This window comes from Chaetodon auriga, chromosome 9 (genome assembly GCF_051107435.1).
Source record: "Chaetodon auriga isolate fChaAug3 chromosome 9, fChaAug3.hap1, whole genome shotgun sequence".
Lineage (NCBI taxonomy): Eukaryota > Metazoa > Chordata > Actinopteri > Chaetodontiformes > Chaetodontidae > Chaetodon > Chaetodon auriga.
This window is the reverse complement of record NC_135082.1, coordinates 7,903,831-7,924,635: the sequence shown is the minus strand read 5'-3', so window position 1 is coordinate 7,924,635 and position 20,805 is coordinate 7,903,831. Positions and strand designations below refer to the sequence as shown.

Here is a 20,805-nt window from a genome sequence, read left to right as displayed (position 1 = left end):
TTCCCAGGAAGTTTCCTGGATAGGAGTCTGTGTTGTGGTAGTAATTATAGGAGAGGAATTTCCTAAAAAAAAATAACATAAGCAAGAAACATAAAAGACAAAAATATAAGTAAATCTGATGTTCACCAATGCGCGTGTGTGTGTGTGTGTATAGATATATATTCATAGATATGATGGGGTAAAACAAGTAAAACAGTGTGACCCACTTCTTTCCTGCGTACATTTTCTGCTTAGCAACAGACTGGACAAGCTCATTTTGATGTTTTTATTGGTTTGTTCATCACACAGAACATGTCAGTCATGTGGTTAAGCCAAAGTCACAGGCCAGTGACTCACTATGAGGAAGACTCATCCCAGTGACGACATACAGACCAGTAACACTTGATTTTTCTTACATACAATTAAAGGTAGAACCACAGTCATAAAATAAGTTAAACTTGCATCAAAATACAATTACACAGCAAGAAAATAAAAATCGAAATCAACTTAAAATTCAGCTTGTGATTTGAATTCAAACTGTGGAAAGTCTTTGCAAATGTGACACGGACACCAAAAGAACAGCAGATGGTGGCCCAAAAGGTAACAAACAAAAGCGAAAAGAACAACTGAGCATGTGAATACCTGCATTGGTTATTCAGTCTGACAACAGAAAAGACAAACTGCTGGTGTGGAATTATTTATTAAATTTATCACAAGAAAATACTGGTCTCAAAGAAACGAAAAGAGACTGATCATTTGTGTTTTAGTCAATTTCCTATACACTTGACATATAAGAGAAAAGGTACTGTCTTCACGAAACTGCAAATTAGTATCATCAATAGTTGTTACCAGCGGTTGCCGAGCTACACTGTATAAAGAATTCATTTAATGAGGAATGCTAATGAAGCAAAATGTGCCATTTTTAAGAATGAGTCAGTTTAGCTGGTATCAACAATGGGACAAATGGACATATCTACAGAAAGCAACAACAAGCTAACCAATTGTGACTAAATCTCAGCTTAACCTTTATAAGGAGATCACTGAGCATAATGTCATGTCTGCTGGGCTTTTCCCACCAACTTTGTTCCCTTTGAGCTAAGAAAGAGCTAAATATAGTCTCTGTTCAAAAACTAGAAGGTGCATATCCACTATTTGGTGATGACTTCCTGAGATTTTCAGTGCAAAAACTGCTGGCAGAGGGGTTTGCTACTGGCTGGTAGCTAGCTGTGTGTGGTTTGTCCTTTGAGATGAACGTGGTGGAGGACACGACAGCCTTGATAGCAATGAGGAGTCTGTCAGTTCTGGGGGGTGGAGTAGAATGAATGGTGCTGGTGGCTCTGGTCTGGAGGATTGGTGGTGAACAGCAGAGGAGCGGTCTCTGACCCGTACCAGCTGAAACAGCGTGAGAAGAGCAACAGATGGGAGCTGTGCCTGCTGTGCAGCATTTGAGGAATCTGCTATGGTAGGATCGAGTACTGGTTTGGTCTGTGAAATGTTGGAATGTGTGAGTCTAACACGATTTTAATGACAGTACCTGGTGTGTGGATGTGAACCGCGTGCCCATGGGACAGGCGCATCCTCATCGCTGCCTTGGGGGTCATCAAAGAAATATGGACGAGGTAGGGCCCGGTTGTTGACGGCCATGCTGCTGGTCTGTGAAAACCAGAAAAAACACAGGTTCCACTGCTTCAGCAATACAGACCCTGTGTTTCATTTCTACATTTCTTTATTAAGTTGACTCTTGGTCTACTTTGTGTCAGATGTGCTAAGTACCTCTTGAGTAGGCCTTCGCACTCTGAAAATGAGGATGAGTAAGCTGGTCGGGAGCAGCTCCCATATGAGGAGGATGGCGCCGAAGGCTAGGTAGCCCCTGTCGCCCAGCTCGCTACGCAAGTCAGCCTACAAAGAAACACACAAGAGGGTTATCATGTACTGTAGCAGCAGTGTTACTGGCCACGATTATCAATGTTTGAGATATGAAAATACTGACAACCATTACTGTCAGCTTGAACCAAGCAGTGTGTTACACTGGCTCAGAGTGCTTCAACTTTAGCAATTGATGATTACCTGGTCAGAGACGTTGTACCAGTCAAAGTTGAATGACTCCACGCGGTGGCTCTGAGACAGAACAAGGACCGTCAGGTTGTAGCAGGCTCGACTGGCAAACAACAAGATCACTGCTGCTCCCAGTGCAGCTGTGCGGCACACTGTGGTCCCCTGGCCAGGTAAAAAAGCAAAAGGCACTATTAGCCTCAAAAGTACAGAGGAGGGTAAGAAGTAGCTTATGTTTAAAGAGGTGCTGCAGTGATGTGTACTGAATGCTCACAACAGATGCAGCAGACACAGATATCCTGACTTTCAGTCTCTTGTATTGGTCAAAAATGCTGGATCCTATGATTCCCATAATGCAACTCAATATGACCTTTCACTGGACCCTCCCTAAGGCCCGTTAGACACAAGTCTTTTAAACTGCACACGTCCACTCTGTAAGTTCTGTATTAATGTGAGCTGAGCTGAGATAACCCCGATGCTGTCATAGTGATGTCATCATGTTAATTTTGTCAGACTCCACAAAGCTTCTGCAGAGCCACAGAAGGCATTATACAACTGTTTCCACAGGCTGAGAAGGACTTATCACAAGAAGTAAACTAATCTGGATGTGTAAAATCGACACAGAGACCCTTTAACTTGTATGTATTTTGATATTTTACATCGGGTCATTTCCCAGACTGATGCTAAGCACACCTTGCTGATCAGGTAGGGGCTGGTGGAGCGTGAGTGTCTGGTCAGAAGCAAAAGCAAGGCGGCCAGCAACACCGCATCCAGGATGAAGAGCAAGTCATTGACAAGAACTCGAACCAGGACCAGATTCCAGGTCAGCTCCCCTGACCCAACATTAGCACCTCTGTCCCCGAGAGCCGCACAGACCACATTGGCAGAGAGGAACAAGGCGCTCAGTGTGCCGTACATGCACCGTGCCAGCCACCTGAGGAGGACATGGAAGCCAGGACGATGAATGGATTTGAAGTCATACTGTGTATCTGAGGCTCAAAGCTTGAAACAGTATCATGCTAAATGCTAAAAGGGCTTTTTTCTTTACTGTAGATGGAAACTTACAGTCCTCTGTCCACTTCTGAGCTATAAATCTCTCTCACTTTGAGCACCACCTGTGGTTCAAGAGAGACAAAAGAAGCAGAGTCAGCAGAAAAATCAGACATTAAGAATGACACAAAAGAAGCATTTAAGAAGGATCTTGTTTTCGGTTTCTATAGAGTGACCTATGGCTTCATTTAACAGCTACTGCACCTTACAGCTATATCCTATAGCTATATCCTTACAGCTGTATCCTAGCATCAAGTGAATAAGCCCTTCTCATTAGTCTTACCTGGGTGAAATACAGGTTAATAAGGCTGAGAGTGAAGAACTGCAGACAGACAGGGAAGCAGTAGAGCAGCCAGTACACTGCCACGGGTAGGTGGTTGGCCTCCAGAGCATTACAGAAGTAAAAGGAGAACAGGGTGGTGCGAAGGGCAGCCCAGAGCAGGCAGAGGAACAGAAAGACACTCTGGTAGCTCCATCTTTTGTGTCTGTAGAGGTAGAGAAGCCAGAGCTGGACATACACCACCAGGAACAGTCCGGCGTACAGCGTGGTGTAGAGGATTGTGAAGCCAAGCTGGACTGAGGGGGCGACGGCCGGGCGCAGGGGGATCGGGGGAGATGGGGTGGAGGAGTTGGGAGGAGGTGCAGCTCTGACTGGAGCTTCCATCAGAGAACTGACAGGTCGAACTAACAGTCCATCATCACAGAGAAACTGCTTCTCCTCTCAGCCTGAGGGGGTTACATGGGAGACATGGAGGCAGAACCAAAGTCACAACAGGTCGGTCAAGAAAAGAACTCTCTCAGACAAATGTAGAACATGTTAACACTGATGTGGCTGGACAATATATGATGTGAAACCATACACATTTGTGGGCAATGTTTAAGTTTTCATCTGATATTTATGCTGACATGATACTGTATGTTTGTATATAAATTATAAACCTCAGAGAATCAGATCTGGTAAACTCCATATGAAGCTATCTAGTCGTTAATCTTCACTCTGGACTGGACGGTGAAGAGAAGTCAGACAGTAACTTTCACTTTCACATCAGATCCGTCAGTCATCTTTAATGACAATGTAACAACAATCGCACGACATGATTACAATGACTTATGATTTCCATACTACGTCAAACTTTACCGCCATAACTTATCATACAGCAATACAACAGCAGACCACATACTACACAGGTTTCCCTGCTCCCTGTGTATTCTTCGCAACCTTTGAAAGTCATAAACTCAGCTAACTAACTCGAAGTGTCTTTACCTTCATTTTTGCTTCAGACATAAACAACCGGTCGCCTTCCGTTCAATGCTTCTCTTCAGCGGCTAAAATAACTTAAAATTAACTGATGTGGACGTCCCCTAATTCGTGCTGTCGCTCCGTTGTGCTTTATTTGTCCACAGTATCATCAAATGTTTAAGCTGTCAGTTATTTTTTAACGATAATAACAATGATAACAGACCTTATAACAAGTCCACATCGAGCTCGAAGGTACGCATCAGACAACGGTAATCCCTCGTTTCCGCATTGTCATCTGCGTAACGTCTGATAGGCGGAGCCGCTGTTTCGATTCCAACGGCCAATCAGCGATGATAGGAAATCGCGGTTTCTTCAATTTGCTGTTTACTTATCTTGAGACTGACGGCGTGTTCAAACCAGCGTAAACGTCCTGGTCGTTCTTGGGTCACGGGGAAACGCATTTTGATAACACTAGCAGCTGTTCAATGCACGTTTCGTCTACCGTAGCTCGGCAATAGCCGTGTGTCAGAGGGGGCTCACACCAGAATAGCAAGTAAACGTGCCTGCTCCTCACGTCCTGGTCCGTCCGTTAATCTCGTGTGACGAAGCCTGCTGCATTATTAAAGTGGTACAAGATGCCGATGGTACTGCGATCCAGAAAAAGTATCCACCCCATTCAGGAAAGTGAGGCAGAGTTACAGGACCCAACACCGGCTCCACGGAGAAGGTCGACCCGCCCGCACGGGAGGACTACGTACGTGGTGGGTATTTTTATTACTCAGCTTTTCCGCCTCCTCTTCCTCCACTGCTGAAAACTTCGCTGTCGGCCACGTAGCTTGCTCGCCATCGTCTAGGCCAGCGACGTTAGCTGGCTAACCCGAGAAAAAATACTCGAGGAAGGGTTTAATAGGAAGCAGCCCGCCATGAACTGTCGCTTAGTTACTGCTATTAGCGCGTGAACGTTTGTAATACTGACTTAGCTTGTTAGCATAACTGTTGGAGCTAATTACTGCACCGCGAGCGTGAACCGCTGTGCTCGGCTGAAACTTAACACCTAACGTTACCAAGTTACTGCACCTCCATGGTAAGTTATTGTTTAGTTATATAGTTATTTCTTTGTCTCACAGACGGTGTTCGGGTGATAAAACGTTTGCTCTTTATATATTTTTATTGACTTTTGACATTTGCACGGCGCAGAGGAAGAGAACAGCCTATGCACATGTCCTTAAGTCTTTTATTGTGGAATTTCTAAATGATGCTTTAATACTGTGTTGTTTCCTTCTTGTTGACTGTTAACCGATTTTGTCCTGTCAGGAGTCAGATGAGTCAGATTCTGAGTCTGTGCAGAGCCAAGTGATGGAGACCGATCAAAGTCCCCCGGCTGAGCTGGAGGAGGAAACTGCTGAGGAGACAGATGCGGCGGTAGGCTATAATTGACCCACAGAAACCCAAACAGCACACACCTCTCGCTGTTAGATGTTTTGTTTAGGCCGGAAAAGCACAGCTAGCTGTCCACAGAAGGGTGCCTGGGCGTGGCGCAACTCTTATTTAAACAGCCATGTGGTGAGAGAAACCAGCTTTGTGACTGTGCAGCGTGTGATCATCACCAGGAAATACTGTCAGGCTGTGTTTTAATCTCCTTTAGCCTGCGTGTAGAGAAGTAAAGCCGATTTCTGTATTAAGCGTGTGAATTATTTATTTACTTACATGCAAACAGGAGAGCTCAACCAACACCTGAGTTTTGAGACAATGTCAAAATCAATGTTTGTGGCTTTATTAGGGAAGGAAGATATTGCTGTACATAAATGCCAAAGTTCCATCCTTTGTTACATTACACAGTTTATTTTTCAACTATGAAATGTCCCGCTTCATGTCAAAAATGTGGCTAATATACAATGATTTGATTTTTAACCATTGTTGATATCAATTGGTGGTTTGGTGGAGAATTAAAACATTAAAACAGGATGGAGACGTTCATTTGCATTTGCATGTGATATGAAGTAAATTATACACTGCTGGCAATTTGCGTGACATATCAGTATTCATTGTTCAAGGGAGGACTACAATACATCCTGTAGAATTGATGCCGAAATATGACCGGCCATGCCCTGATGAACCACCCTCTATTCTATTAACTACTATCTGCTCTAATTGTACTATCTAGTTGAACATTGACAGATGGTTGCCATGGTCACCATATTCACAAAAAGTGTCATTGTGATCTGGAATCTTTTATAACACTCGTGTCATGTTCATAAACAAATATTGGCATCCATGACATGTTAAATAGTCTGCGGTGGCCACGCTGGGGAGGATCAGACAGGTGAGGTAGCTCATTTGAATGGGTGTGGCTGTTCTAGCTATTGCAGTGCTACAGACGCCTCTCAAGGTAATGTACAGTGTTAAAGTATTGTTGATATTGTTTATTGGTGTTTTTGGTGTTACATGCAACACAGGGTGTTGTCATGAGGCTATTCAGAGTCACTGGATTAAAACTCATGTGCATATGGTGAGAGAGGCGCTATAGATGAATGATTGATGAAGTTCTGTCTTCCTCAGGAACTGAAGCATTGTAGTGTTGTGCTGGATCGTCTCTGGGACGACAACAAGATTGCAAAAAGAGAGCTCGAGGAGAAAGAAGACATGAACCGCAAAGGTGGGAAACCCGTCTCCCGAATCCCTACTTTCCATAAACGACCCACCGGTGTGAGCCAGAACACGGAGCTGCCTCATCCCAAAAAAGACGCCACTGTCCACTTAGCTCAGCCTCTCGAGAAACCTGCAAGTGGAAGTGTGGAGGCTTCGAAATCCAAGACACCCGATGTCAGAGCCCTCCCCCTGCCAACAGTCCGCACCCCCAAAATCGGTTTTGATGCCCCTTCTCCGTTTGCCAGTACAGAACAAGTCTCTGCGGCAGCCCATAGTTCCCTAATTACTACACCCAAGAGCTGGAGTTTGTCTGAGTCTGTGTACTGCCCTCCTATGACTGTAAGCCCCAGGCCTGCCCTCAGACCAGAGCAGGGGTCAGAGCGAGACGATAGAAAACCATTTGAAATGGAAGCTGAGGCCATACCGGCCCCCATATCGCACCTTCCACATGAAGGCTCCATCAGCCATAAGCCACCAGAAGACACAGAAGAGAAGTCTGATGTTGCAGTTAAAAGCAGGCTTAGCGTCACTGCCTCTGGAGATGCTGAAAAGTCAGCAGAGATCCCTCATAGAGCAGAAGCTAGCCAAGAGGAGGCCATTATGGACGAAGAGCCACCGTGGGAGACGGAGCCAATGAACATACTTGAATTAAAGGACAGCAGATCTTCGTCAGATGCTGAATGTGAGGATGACCTGGCAGATGAAAAGTCTGAAGACTACGATTCAACAGAGGTGAAGGAGCATCACGAACCACTTAGAAGCCAGTCGGAGTCTTCGAACCTTGCAAAGAAAAGAGCTCGTGTTGATGAGTCAGTGTCTCCTGTAGCACCACAGAAGCCTGCTAAAGCCAGCTCAGCCAAGTCAACTAAGGTGGGTCATGTCGTTCTGCATGCACTGATCTCAGTCGTACTGTTTCCTTGGTGGCTTCAACAGAGTCAGTCATAGAACAAGGAATTCACCACACCCTGTGGCCCTGTAACAGCTTAGGCATGCAGCACAATCCTGAACTGACTCAGACTCTTGTCAAAGCAATGATCAAAACATTTATCGATTTGTTTACAAGTTCAAATTGCACTCGTCTCATTTTGCAGAGCTCTGGATGCTCCAGTTTTGGCCTCTTCTGCTTCCTGCCCACCGTCTTGCTGCTTCTCGGGGGGTTTGGGCAGCATGTTTGGCACTACGGGCTTCCCATGTCTGTAGTTCAGCTCACGGCTCAGCTGGAACTGCACATGCTCGAGGGCTTTGGCTTTGTGCCAGAGCCTTGCAGCACTGATTGTCGGTAAGAAGATGATCAGTGTTGATTTATCTGATTCTGATCACTTTTGTTCTTTTGAGTAGTTTACTCTTACAAAATAAGACTTTGTAAAATCTACCTTATCAGAACTCAGAACTTGAACAGCTCTGACTGGATTCTGTTTGGTGTGTCAGTGGTTGTAGCTGTAGTTTCCCTCTTCCTTTGTCAGAGTGCATCTGGTGGAGAGCATCCCTGTGGGTCTCTACGAGTCTTCTCCCTCGTCCAGGCAGAGCATCGCAGACAGCTGGCTGCATCTGCTCGACAAGGCCAACAGCTCGGTCCATATCGCTGCTTTCTACTTCACACTGCGAGGCAGCGATTTGGAGCTCACTGACTCCACCGATTCTCAGGTTAGTTCAGCATCATGCCTTGGTCTCGTGATGCAGCATATCAAGTGATTACATGCGAATCTTTTGAGCTTCTGAAGTCTATGATATTATTTCCATATATTTTGTAGGGAAGAATGGTCTTTGAGAAACTTAATCAGCTTGAATCCAAAGGTGTGAAACTCCAGATTGCCGTCAACAGCCCTCAGACCTCAACCCAAGATACGGCAGAATTGGCAGCAGCAGGTACATCATGGCCTGACAGCGTCGAGCACATTGTGTTTCTTCTCTGTTGTGTTTTTTTCTTGCCATTTCCCTGACCAGATTTTCATTATCTCGCTGTATTGTCATTGTTTGTGTGTGCTCCCCCCCCCCCCCAGGTGCAGAAGTAAGAGAGGTAGACCTCAACGCTGTAACTGGAGGCATTGTCCACACCAAGCTGTGGGTGGTGGATCAAAAGCACTTCTACTTGGGCAGTGCTAACATGGACTGGCGCTCTCTAAGTCAGGTACGGAGAGAAAAATGGGCATTTCCAGATGTAGTTGTGGCTGTGACAGGTTTAACGCGTCCCGTGTGCTCTGTTGAACCAAGGTGAAAGAGGTCGGCCTGTTGGTGGAGGACTGCAGCTGCCTGGCTCAGGACGCCTTTCGCATCTTCGGGGTGTACTGGAGCCTTGGTGGTGCGAACAACGCCTCCCTGCCACTGTACTGGCCTGCTCGTCTCTCTGCCCTGTCCAGCTCCCAGAATCCCCTGCGCCTGAAGTTCAATGGGGTGCCTGCTCAGGTCTACCTGTCTGTAAGTTCAGATCTATTCTGTAAGCAGAGGAAGAGTGTGTTTTTTAGTTTTGATTACTGTGCATCTCTAAAGGCTGATACAGACGTGTTTATATTATGTAAACCTCTCTGGTTTCTCCCATGATTCTTTGCTCCTGTGTGACATCTGTTTTCCTGCAGAGCGCCCCTCCGCAGATCTCAGCCCGCGGCCGCTCAGACGATCTCTCCACCATCTTATCTGTCATCAGCGATGCCCAGAAATTCATTTCCATCTCTGTCATGGACTATCTTCCTCTGTCTGAGTTCACAGAGCCACTCAGGTGACGAGCCAGTTCAACTCGCAGAGACCCACCAATGTTTAGTCACATGGCACATGTCAAGCACAAATTCCCCCAAAATAATGTGTTAAATCGCTGTATCTTATATTATTTAAATTTCTTGATCAGATACAGCGTTTACAGTATCAAATAATGCCCTTCATGATGTCTTTCAAATAGATACAGACTAGTTAGGATATTTATTGAATCAACAGTCACACAGGACCTTGATTGACCGACAAAGCTTCTGTAAGATTCACCTGCTGACTGGAGGTTTTCTCGTTAAAATGCTCTGCTGAATGAATGAATGAATGCTGATCAGTCCTCAGCGTTCCCTGCCGAAGAGTTCAACCTACGTGTCGGTCTCTCTCTCAGGTTCTGGCCTGCCATTGACTCGGCCCTGCGTGCTGCTGCCTGCACCAGAGATGTACAGGTTCGTCTCCTGATGAGCTGCTGGAAGCACTCACCTGCCTCCATGTTCACCTTCCTGCAGTCCCTGCTGGTGCTCAACAGACATCCACTGAAATGTGACATTGATGTGGTATGTTGGGAGATTTTATTCCCTGACAACAATGACTCAGATACAGCAGCCTTAGAAGAAGGTAGATGCATCCTAAATTAATGTCTTTTGTTTCTGTGCAGAAAATCTTCACAGTGCCTTCAACAGCAGAGCAGATGAAGATTCCCTTTGCTCGAGTCAATCATGCCAAGTACATGGTGACAGACAGAGTGGTCTATATAGGTATGCTGTTACTGCTTACTGCATTTTCAGAACTGCTCTGACACTTCAAATCCACTGTGACAGGTTCAGAGGTGGAAAAACTTCATTTACTCGAACACTGTACTTAGTATAGTTTTAGTTTTGCATATTTTGTGGATTATTTCGCACACAACATATAATTAGCTTCAAATACAGTGCTTTGTTCAGAGAGGGAAACAGTCTCCCAAGTCTGTGACAACATTTTGCTTTCATCTGCTTTTGGCAGCTCAGGGTTTTAGCTGCAGGTCTGCAAAGGTTGGTGTTATTGAATTATAACCCTGTCATTTTATAGAGCCATAAAACAATTCCAAATGTGAGGAAGTAACTAATCCTTCTCTGCACAATGTGGGAAGACCATCATATCCACTGTTACATGCAGCTAACATGACTGCCTTCTAGCTTTTTAGCGTTAATAGATATGTCCTTATGTGGTGGTGAGAGTAGAAATCTCTCCAAAATGTCAGATGTCTTACACGTTCGACTGTTTCGGTGTTCACAGGGACGTCCAACTGGTCGGAGAACTACTTCACCCAGACAGCTGGTGTGGGCTTGGTGGTGAACCAGACTGGCTCTGAGGTTACAAAAGGCCAAGAGACACTGCAGAGCCAAGCAAAGGAGCTTTTCCTCAGAGACTGGACATCCCAGTATGCCAGCACGCTCCCTGTTGACGATGTGGAGGTCTGTCCTCGTGGCCCACACTGAGGGTTTGTTGCCCAATAAAGAACTTTGCATTGTAGATGAGCATCTTGCCTTGCTCCCGCCACTTGAATTCTATTTTACTTCTGCAGAATCCGCTTGCTGTAATGTGTGAATGAATATTGTATGTTTCATTGCTGTTTCCTGATTGGCTGCCTCTTTATTTGTACATAATTGCATTTTTATATTTAGTTTCAAAACGTCTTATTTTTATACTCTGTATTGTTCAGACAAAGGTCTTACATGAATTAAGACGTGAGGGAATTTGCATTGTACAATTTATTTTATGCCTGGAGCATTTTGTATATTTTCCTGGTGCCGAGCTTTAATAAAGTCATGCAGGAAGTAAAACATTTCCAAAGAGGTGCAAACACCATGGCCATGTTTACACTGCTGACACTATCAGCTGCTCATGTTTGTGTGTAATGATCAGTCCAACACATAAGATCACTGTAAATAAAGTAAGTTTTCCATTCCTAACTGATTTGAATGTGTAGCACAACAGTCAGAAAACAACTCTTAAATCAAAGAGAGCACGCTTTGTTTTTATCCGTCCAATTCTTGTGACCACATCATCTCAGGAACTTGAGGGAATTTCTTCAAATTTGGCACAAATGTTCAAAGATGAACTGATGAGAATTTGGTGGTCAAAGGTCACCGTGACCACACAGAAACAGCATAACTCAAGAACTCATGCACTAATTATGACAGGAAGTCCCAGACTTCACTGTGACATCATGATGTTGTGCAAAGGAGGAGAAATGGTGACCATATTTCACATTTGGTCAGATGCTGAATTGCTGACTCTAATCTTGGGTGTCCACCTTCAAACTCTGCTGATTGTACAGATTTTCTGTGCTGCTGGTTGAACGTGTGTGAAGCATCCATGCTTTACACTTTGTAGCTTCTTATTAGCAACATCCATATTTAAGGTATTGTAGTCACCAGACGCTCATTGGTTCTGCTGATATTGAGCTTCAGGTGATTGTTGTTGCTCCCTGTGATGAAGCTCTCTATCAGTCCTTTTTCAGCCAGTTCTTTTATTAAATTCCTTCAAAGTCTTCACAACATTTATTACATGAGTAAAGAGACTTGGATGTAAGGTGATAATTCTACTTGATTCATCTTTATGTATTTTTCTTCTCTGGCATCTGTTTTACTGTATTGATAATGAATGAAATGTCTGTATTGTCTCCATTACTTTATGACTAGGGTCATCTATTGTATGCTTGTCTGTTCCATGTCTTGTTTCTGTTATCTGTGGACATGTTGCATCAGTTAAAATTCTTCAACTTCATTATTCAGGATGAAACCGGGATCATTTTGGTTGGTCCCTGGCCAACAGAGCAGGTTACTGCTCCATGGTTGATGATCTTTGACAGGTTCTTACATACTACAAAATGAGTTGGACACCCCTTAGTGAAGGACTCGTGATGGTTTTAAGCATCCAAACTTTTAGCCCTCCTGTTGTCCGGCCACATGGTTAGTTTTGGTGTAGTAGTGCTGGTTTTAAGACATCTGTCTCTGACACCACAGAGGTCCAGTGGTGAAAGGGATTTTATTTATGGTAGCCATGCTAGCAGCCCTGTAAGAATGTATTTGGACATAGCGGTGCTTTGAGCTACATGCTAACATGATCACAATAAAAAATTAAATGCTAGTATTAAACAGGCATAATGTTCACCATCCTAGCTCAGCATGTTAGCATGCAACATTTGTAATTAGTACTTAACAAAAGGTACAGCTCAGGCCGAAGATAATGTTAGTAGTGTTGCAAGTATGAACCAGAGTACTGGATACATCAAAGACCTCCCCCAGAAATGTTTTAAAGCAAATAAAAATGCTCTGCTTGGCATAATAACGTGCCTCAAATGTTTGTTTTTTTCCCCCATAAAGTTAATACATATCTGATTCCAATCAAGTTTGGTCACTGTAAAACACAAATAAAAATTAAATTATTTGCAAACTGACTTGAAGTGAGCAGAGAAACTTTCTTAAGGTAAAAGCTAGTTGGATGAAAACGTGATTTTTTTTATTAGCCACAAAAAAACTCAGATGAGGCTCAAGTTAGCCCAGTTGTGATCATCAAGACGTGCTGACTTGTTTATGTGTGTGTTTATGTGCTGTTTTAGGTTTATGTGCCTTTATTTTCACATTTTAGACTTTCAATTTTAGTACCTAGCTGACAAAAAAAACATTTTAAAAAACAAGCAAAAAAAACAAATGGAAACCAACTACAAACTATGTTAAATGTAAAAGGACAATATTCTGTTCTATGTGCAAGAAATTCTTCATGGTCGACTTGTCTTTTTCAAAAATCTCACACCATACTGACGATGTCTCAGTGACAACTACTGCAGCTAAATATTTATCACTGCTCAACTTAAGAGTCACTGCTGAATGCCATATAGGAGACCTGCGAGATGCAACACTCCCCTTCGCTCTTGGCTTCTCCGTCCATCCAGCTGTACCCACTCCATGTGTTGCAGACGAAGAAGAGACAACAGAGGGTGAATTGAACCAGGATAGGAGTAGCTGCTTTTAAAGCTGGCTGATCATGACAGCCATCCGAGTCCTTTCCTATCCATGTGCAGAGGGCCTGAAGATGCAAGAGTGTTTGCTGACAGAGAGGGATGAGCTCCCTCCTGCTCTCATTCCATGGAGAGCTGCACACTGTCTGTCTGGCCCTGCTGTTGCTCAAACTTCCTGGCTGAAAGACAGGACAGAAGACACAGGTGCCTAATTAGACTGCTCACAATCTAGGCCATCAGAAGCATTTGTCAGTCTTGAAGTGTTCACATGAGTGCACTGCCTGAAGCATAACCAAAACACAACGTGTTGAAAACATTTCGCAGAACCAGTTCCTTCTCTGCTGTCTAGAGTAGGAAAGGATGAAAGGTACACTTCAGATTTTAAGACTCAATATGCATGCATGAAGTTAGACTTTATGTAGTGGTAATTAAAATAAAAAAGCTTCAAATATCCAAAACTATGCCAAGATCCTACTGTCAACAGTTCAGTGGGCAAAAGTGTCAGTGCACGGTCCAAGCTGTGTTTGTTTTTGTACCATGCAGAGCTCCACTAATGCTCACCCAGAGAGTACATCTCCAGCTGCTGTCGCAGGCGGACCTTCTGCAGGCTGTCGTAGAAGTTGGGCTCCGGACTGCTGCCGACGGTAGGAGGCAGAGTGAAGATACGCATGATCTTCCTCTTGTTTCTAAATTAGAAGTGGACAGAGACAATGAGAATGGCAGCAATGCGTTTGAGCCATATTGATTTTATAGAATATCATTATTTATTTCTGACAGTAAAGGACAGAAATAATTGCAAAAATTGGCACAAATGCAAAACACATAATGGACTATAATGTGAACCGATTTAGCCACAATATCCCTCAAAATCGTTTTATTAATAAATTAATGCCACATGAGATATGCCCATTACCATCTAACCAAGACAATATTAAAATGCGTCATTTTTCAATGGAGTATGGCGGATTGTTTAATGCTTTGAGAGAGGGCGAGCTCTGACTGAATCACACGCCTGTGTTGCACGCCTACCTATTGTAAGCCTATTGTAAGTGGTAGAGAGAAGGGTTGACTCAAACTGTCCTTACTTTCTGGCGTACATCAGCAGGCCGAAGCTGACCAGGATAACCAGCAGGTAGACATTGGTGGCCTCATTCCAGGCTTCGTGCACAGAGTAGTCAATAGACTCGGGCTCATTCCCCAAAACCCCGTGAGCACCCATCGAAATAGCCCAAAATCTGCTGGTAAATGTGTGAATTCAAAGAGCAATTCTATTAAATCCACTTTCTAAGCTCCCGTTAATTTGCGAATCAACGGAGCCATGTAAACACAATGACGTCACATCCGCCCTCTTCTTCTTCTCCTTTCCTGTTTCTAGGGAGACCACACGCTCCGGCGCGTGTTACCGCCTCCCAAGGTCCTAAAACTAAACTCAAACATTTTTAAGAAAAAGATGAAAATATGTGTTGTCACATATTTTTGAAAATGCAGTTATCTTTTTGCACGTCAGACAAACCATCACGGTTTCAGTTTTAATTCTATATTTAAAGTTAAAACACAATGACCTGAATATCAGCCGAGTCTGGCTCATTCAGTCTGGTGCGCTGAGTCTTGAAACCAGTGACATATGTGTGTTTCATGATACTTTGGTAAAAGCTGCATAATGCACAATCATATCCACAAACAAACACAATACAAATTAAAAACATGTCATGAATGAAACACAGCACACAAATATGTATAGCTTGCTAACTATCTTATGGACTACGGACAGAGACAGGAGTGACAGAGAGTGTTGCCAGAACAGGTGCGAAGGGCTTTATTAAACTCAGTGTGACTCCATCACAGGATTAAGACATATAGATAGAAAATGACAGTCATACCTACAGTTACAGACAGTTTAGCTTTTCCATTTCACTTAACCTGCATGTCTTTAGCTGGTGTGACATACCAGAGAAAACCTACACACAGAGGAAACATGCAAATTAGACTGAGAGGGGCTCCAGGCGGACAGACTTATACTGAAGCCCTCCCTGCCATGAGGTGACCGTTTTAACCACTCAGTCACCTGGACACCAAATCCTTATTACAACTTGCATTTATTTTTCATCAGTATAGATTTAGACAATGTTAACAAGTGTTATAAATGTAATCATATTGTACTTACAAGCTTACAAGGGAGACAGCAGCATTTCCTCATGTCTATATAACATTATCTAGAAGTATCAAGATGACATTAAGCTTGGCTTAAGCTCATAAGCATGAATGTTTAAATGTAGATGAAGCCCCTCAGAGTAGACTGTATATTTGATGAAAATCATCTTTGAAGTTATTATGATGGCATAAGTTACTGTTTAACAGATGAGACAATCCTGTGGAAAACTGGTGCATTTCACTGTCCCTGGGACAGATCTGTGAGTTGCTGTGTGTATTGTGGTCTGCCACAGTGTCTTTTTTAATCCAAGTGCAAGTTGTCAAAGTAAGATTTTTTCAAATTCTACACAAAGGGGCTTTAATGTACCAAATAATGAAAAGAAAACACCAAAGAAGAAACTTAATATTCACATTGCCAGCAACCATGAAGCTACCACCAGATTACAATTACAATTTGTCATTTGGCAGATGCTTTTATCCAAAGCAATGTACATATGATGTATGACTATTTATGACATATGACTACCAGATTAGAACAAGGTCATTATTTGTGACTGTTAAATTTAAAATCATTGAACCTGAGATCTGTCAGATTGTCCTGTACATGGTGAGCAACTGGCAGTTGATTTACAATAAATGAAGTGGCAGCAAAGTGTTGCTGTGTCTCATTTGTGGTGCAGAAGAATAATAATTTTAACAATAAATGTGCAGTTTTTCAGGCATCTAGCTGTGTGAAACCTCATGAATCATCGATACAGTTTTTAACCTTCAACATTTCTTCAATGAGTACTGTAATGAAAACAATTATTACTGACAAACAGTCCAATAAAAGTTCAAAAGTTTTGTGATATAGTTCATCATTATACAGCAGGTACCTCCACCGGATCATTTTTTTGATGATTTTTCTATGTCAAAATAGTGAGTTGTGATAACATCTGACTTTCATTTATCTAGGATCTAGGAACTCATGTTAAGGACAAAACCTCAAACAGCAGCATCAGGCACACAAACAGGATGCTTAATCTAACCTCTGGTCTGCCTTCATTCCATGTCTTGCCATTCTAACTCTTTCTCATCCTCAAGTGAAGGGATGACAGACATTACATGTTTGAACTCATCCAAAACTTCCTGCAGCTCGTTTCCAGCCTGCCTGACAGATTTGACAAATTTCATGATGTCAGAATGTGCTTCAGCCTGTGGCCCTGTCTGCCTCATGCGGTGTAGCTCTTTAGCGTCCATCGCAACAAAGAAGACGTCTGCTGCCATAAATAAAGCAGAAAGCACACCGGTTGCTGCTGCTGCCACACGTACTGCCTTGGATGCCTGTGCTACTACTCTGCCAATGCTTACCACTCGAAGCAGCTGACACAGTTCAGCGATGCTCTTTCCTGCCCTTGCGCCAAACCTTGCTTTGTTTCCTGCATTGAAATTGCTGCCCTCGTCAAGTTGATCAGCTGACTGACATTTGCTGATTGCCTCTAAAGTGCTGCTAATCTCCTGGTGCCAGAGGGCTACAGCTTTAAATTTCTCATCAAACCCTTTAATGATGCTGTGAACAGTTTTGCGATCAGAGGACTGGTTGACCATGTTTGCCATGTTTGAGACACCTGCAGTGACCCCACCAGTCACACCCACTCCAGCTCCAATGGCAGTGACAACAAGCGAGGTTCCCAAAGTGAAGGGGGCCAGAGCAATGCCCACTATGGATGTGATCCCTCCCACGGCTCCGATCACGCCTCCCGTCAGACTGCCGATGGTGGCGTTCTGGTGCACACGTTCCAAATTATCTGCCACGGCTCTAAGCTTGTTCAGCTGAGTCTGAAGGTGGTCTATGGTTGTTTTGCTCTAACAAAAAAAAAAAAAAAAAAGGTCATCATCAGAGATGGACACAGAGGTTCCAGATGACAAGGATTTTAGTCATATTTCAGGAAGATTAGATCTGCGATAGTGAGGCTCTAAATGCACTAATTTTATAAAGTGTCAAACCTTTTTTATGAGACATCTTAAAGTAATTGGACGTTCCAAAATCTCACAGGCTGTAGGTCTTGAGTCAGGGTTTCTATTCAATATGTCATCAAAGAGTTCATGAAACTCTGGTGACCACTGGCCTTTGAGACATGGGTTAGGACCAGATATAATCTTGGGGATGAGATCGACTGTGTTCTCTGCAGAGAACTGGAGAAGAAGTATTGTTAAAACGTCATAGTACTGGGTTGAACTGGTCAGAATCAAAATGTTGGTAAAATGCTGTTTTTTGTCAAAGTTGCATGAGATCAAATTTGATCTCCTGAGCTATGTTAATCATGATAAACAATAATACAAATAATATTTCAGTTCACATTCATGTCCTCAGGATGAAGTGTAATAACTGTTGATCCGCTGACTTTTCATCTGATCAAAACTTCAGTTTGTCAGGCTGAGCTGTAGCTTCTGTTTAGTGCTAAGTGGCAGATGTGAGGTTGCTAACATGCTGAACTAAGATACTCATCATGATAAACATTATACCTGCTAAACTTTGGCTTTTAGCATTGTCATGATAGCATCTTAGCATGCAGATTTTTTTTGGATTCCCCTCATTTTTGATGACATGCATTCTGGGTAACTTACCGCTAATGTCTGAGTACAGAGCTCATAGAGTATGCATCCCACTGACCAAGTTTCACTACAAATGAAGAAAGTATCATTATTATTATTATTATTATTATTATTATTATTATTATTATTATTATTATTATTACAGAAACAATAAGAAAATGACTACTGAGGTGTCTATAATGGAGCGACAGATGTTGCTGGCTTTGAATGAACAGTCACAAAAAATATCATAAACAACCTTGTGAAATACTTAAAGCTGCATAAATTGATTTTTAGCCACTGAGGGACAGAAAAGTGTCAAAAGAAGTGAATAGTGACAGAGCAACTCTGTATTACAGACTTATTATGGGCTGTATTTAGTAATCAGTCATCCAGCAGACACAGAGCAGCATTAGCGTTCATGTGAAAATGTGTCTGTGGCCAGCAGAACAAAACACTGTTGAGAGGGGATGGACGTCCTTCTGCTATGCTGGACAACATATTGAACACACTGAAAAAATAATTTAGAAATATTTTGGCACCTAAATGTAAAGTTGAAGGGATGAAGAAGTGAAGACAATGGACAATGTTACCAGACTTATGAAGATCTGTACCTTTTCAAGTCATATGTTGTCTCTTTGAAGACCTCTGGTGCCACATAATTAATCACTTCATTGCTGTTTGAGCTGTGTAAAAAACAACAAGAACAACAACATGTATTCATGCATATCTTGCAGACCTATAAACACCTTATATGTTTATATTTGAAATTAAAGCAGGAGTATTCAGTACTTCTTGTCCATTTTCCATAATCCACCCAAGCACAATGTTCCAAATTCGGTTAGGAATATGTTCTGAAAAAGAGGGAAAGGTAAAACTGTGACTTTGCAAAGACAATATTCATTGACAGGAGCGTACATTGAGAATATGGTGGTTGTATTACAGTTCAGGGGTTCACGGTTTTCGATACATAACTGCAGCCCTGCTACCTAGCAGCTGTTCTGTTTACTCTGGAAAGGATAGAGGAGGTGGCAGCAACCGATTGTTCCAGATAGCACCTTTGACTATGTATAGTTTAACAGACTGCACCTTCGATCACACCCAAGTAACATTTGAAACAGTGAAGCAGTTACTTTACTTATTGCCATGAAATACTGGCACAGACAAGATAAGATAAGACTTTATTGATCCCACACCAGGACAATTTGGTGGTTATAGATAGCAAATATGACAAGAGCAAGCACACTGGCATAAAGAGATAAAAGTATACAGGATACAGAATAGAAAAACATCCTTGTATATGTACATTTGTACAGACTATCGTCATGCAGAGCCATCACCAGGCCAAAATCTTCATCAGTTCAGTATTTTGTTACTCATTAGATTGTAAAATGAATGGCTTTCCCCTCAGCCCCAGCTGTACTCTGTTTAGGCTGAATTACTGAGTGTTAGCATGTGAACATGCTGAATTAACCATGGTCACTGTCATTAAGCTTGTTAGCAGGCTGAAGCTACCATTTAGCTCAAAGAACCAGACTCTTGAGACTCTATGAACACCTGCACCCTTTGTTTTCTGTCAGCCGGACGCCACCACACACATCTTCTATGGGCTGGTTTTTCAGCCATAGCTATAGTGATGATTTGAAGTTCCTGTTTCTATTTAGAAACATTCTCAGGCACAGGAAGAAATGAGCTCAGTGTGAGTTGGATGTGTGTGAAGACAGAAATGGAAATGACTGTTTAATACTTTTAATGTCTAAATCACCTTGATGTGATGTGAAAGAGTTAATGTGTAAATTCTGTGAAAACACACTGATCTTTTTAGCAGGATGAGTGTGTGCTGTACCTGTGGTGTCACAGCTCTGTGAAGCAAACCTTTTTCATGGATGGCTTTCAGTGCCATACAGATTTCAACAATCCAGCTCAGTACCTAGAAGAGAAATAGAGCAGATATCTCAGCTTGATTCAGATCATATGTTTGTGTGTGTGTGTGTGTGTGTGTGTGTGTGTGTGTGCGCATGCAGTTACTAACATCTAATTTCTTTAAAAACTAATCTTTTCTGGGGTTTTTTTTGTTTTTTTTTTGTTCCCTTGCTGTTTTTGCCATTGAGAAAACCAAAGTGTCACAGCTTGTATGCAGTGCTTTCAGTCGGAAAACATCCCTGAACACATGCGAACCTTTGCTCTGTGAAAGAGCTTCTTTGGGAGTCAACTGTGGTGAAATCTAGTAGCAGAAATCACTTTTCATGCTATTGTTATGCTATTTGTGCTGTCACACATGGTTTTAGTTGTTTGTTTAAGAGAGGGATGCTCTTATTTTGAGTTGCTAAGGACAAAAGTTTAAAAAAAAGTCATGCATGTAAATTTGTATCACACACATGAAAATGTGAAGCAGATATTGCACAGGTACCTC

At 42.7% G+C, this 20,805-nt stretch overlaps 3 protein-coding genes across 5 annotated transcripts; 1 reads left to right on the top strand and 2 right to left on the bottom strand.

Moving 5' to 3' along the window:
- Window positions 1-251: 251 nt before the first annotated feature.
- On the bottom strand, window positions 252-4,608 carry gpr137 (G protein-coupled receptor 137). 2 transcript variants are annotated; one of them, XM_076738987.1, is made up of 8 exons: window positions 4,346-4,608; window positions 3,365-3,807; window positions 3,097-3,146; window positions 2,725-2,965; window positions 2,047-2,196; window positions 1,753-1,878; window positions 1,514-1,632; window positions 252-1,371 (listed from the first exon to the last, which is right to left on the bottom strand). In XM_076738987.1, the coding sequence occupies exons 2-8, from the start codon at window positions 3,743-3,745 to the stop codon at window positions 1,275-1,277; spliced, it is 1,164 nt and encodes a 387-aa protein (XP_076595102.1). In that variant the 5' UTR covers window positions 3,746-3,807; window positions 4,346-4,608; the 3' UTR covers window positions 252-1,274. The 2 variants fall into 2 exon arrangements, with proteins under 2 accessions (XP_076595102.1, XP_076595101.1); XM_076738986.1 differs by having other exon boundaries at window positions 4,545-4,606.
- A 164-nt stretch (window positions 4,609-4,772) lies between these two features.
- pld7 (phospholipase D family, member 7) lies at window positions 4,773-12,610 on the top strand. Of its 2 annotated transcripts, none has more exons than XM_076738983.1 (12): window positions 4,773-5,082; window positions 5,636-5,743; window positions 6,881-7,840; window positions 8,062-8,249; window positions 8,434-8,614; window positions 8,722-8,836; window positions 8,971-9,098; window positions 9,182-9,385; window positions 9,544-9,683; window positions 10,056-10,221; window positions 10,323-10,422; window positions 10,940-12,610. In XM_076738983.1, the coding sequence occupies exons 1-12, from the start codon at window positions 4,957-4,959 to the stop codon at window positions 11,140-11,142; spliced, it is 2,619 nt and encodes an 872-aa protein (XP_076595098.1). In that variant the 5' UTR covers window positions 4,773-4,956; the 3' UTR covers window positions 11,143-12,610. The 2 variants fall into 2 exon arrangements, with proteins under 2 accessions (XP_076595098.1, XP_076595100.1); XM_076738985.1 differs by lacking the exon at window positions 4,773-5,082 and adding an exon at window positions 5,152-5,405.
- Window positions 12,611-12,675: 65 nt separating this feature from the next.
- smim19 (small integral membrane protein 19) lies at window positions 12,676-15,027 on the bottom strand. Its single transcript, XM_076738988.1, has 3 exons — window positions 14,753-15,027; window positions 14,229-14,353; window positions 12,676-13,846 (listed from the first exon to the last, which is right to left on the bottom strand). The coding sequence occupies exons 1-3, from the start codon at window positions 14,884-14,886 to the stop codon at window positions 13,788-13,790; spliced, it is 318 nt and encodes a 105-aa protein (XP_076595103.1). The 5' UTR covers window positions 14,887-15,027; the 3' UTR covers window positions 12,676-13,787.
- Window positions 15,028-20,805: the final 5,778 nt, after the last annotated feature.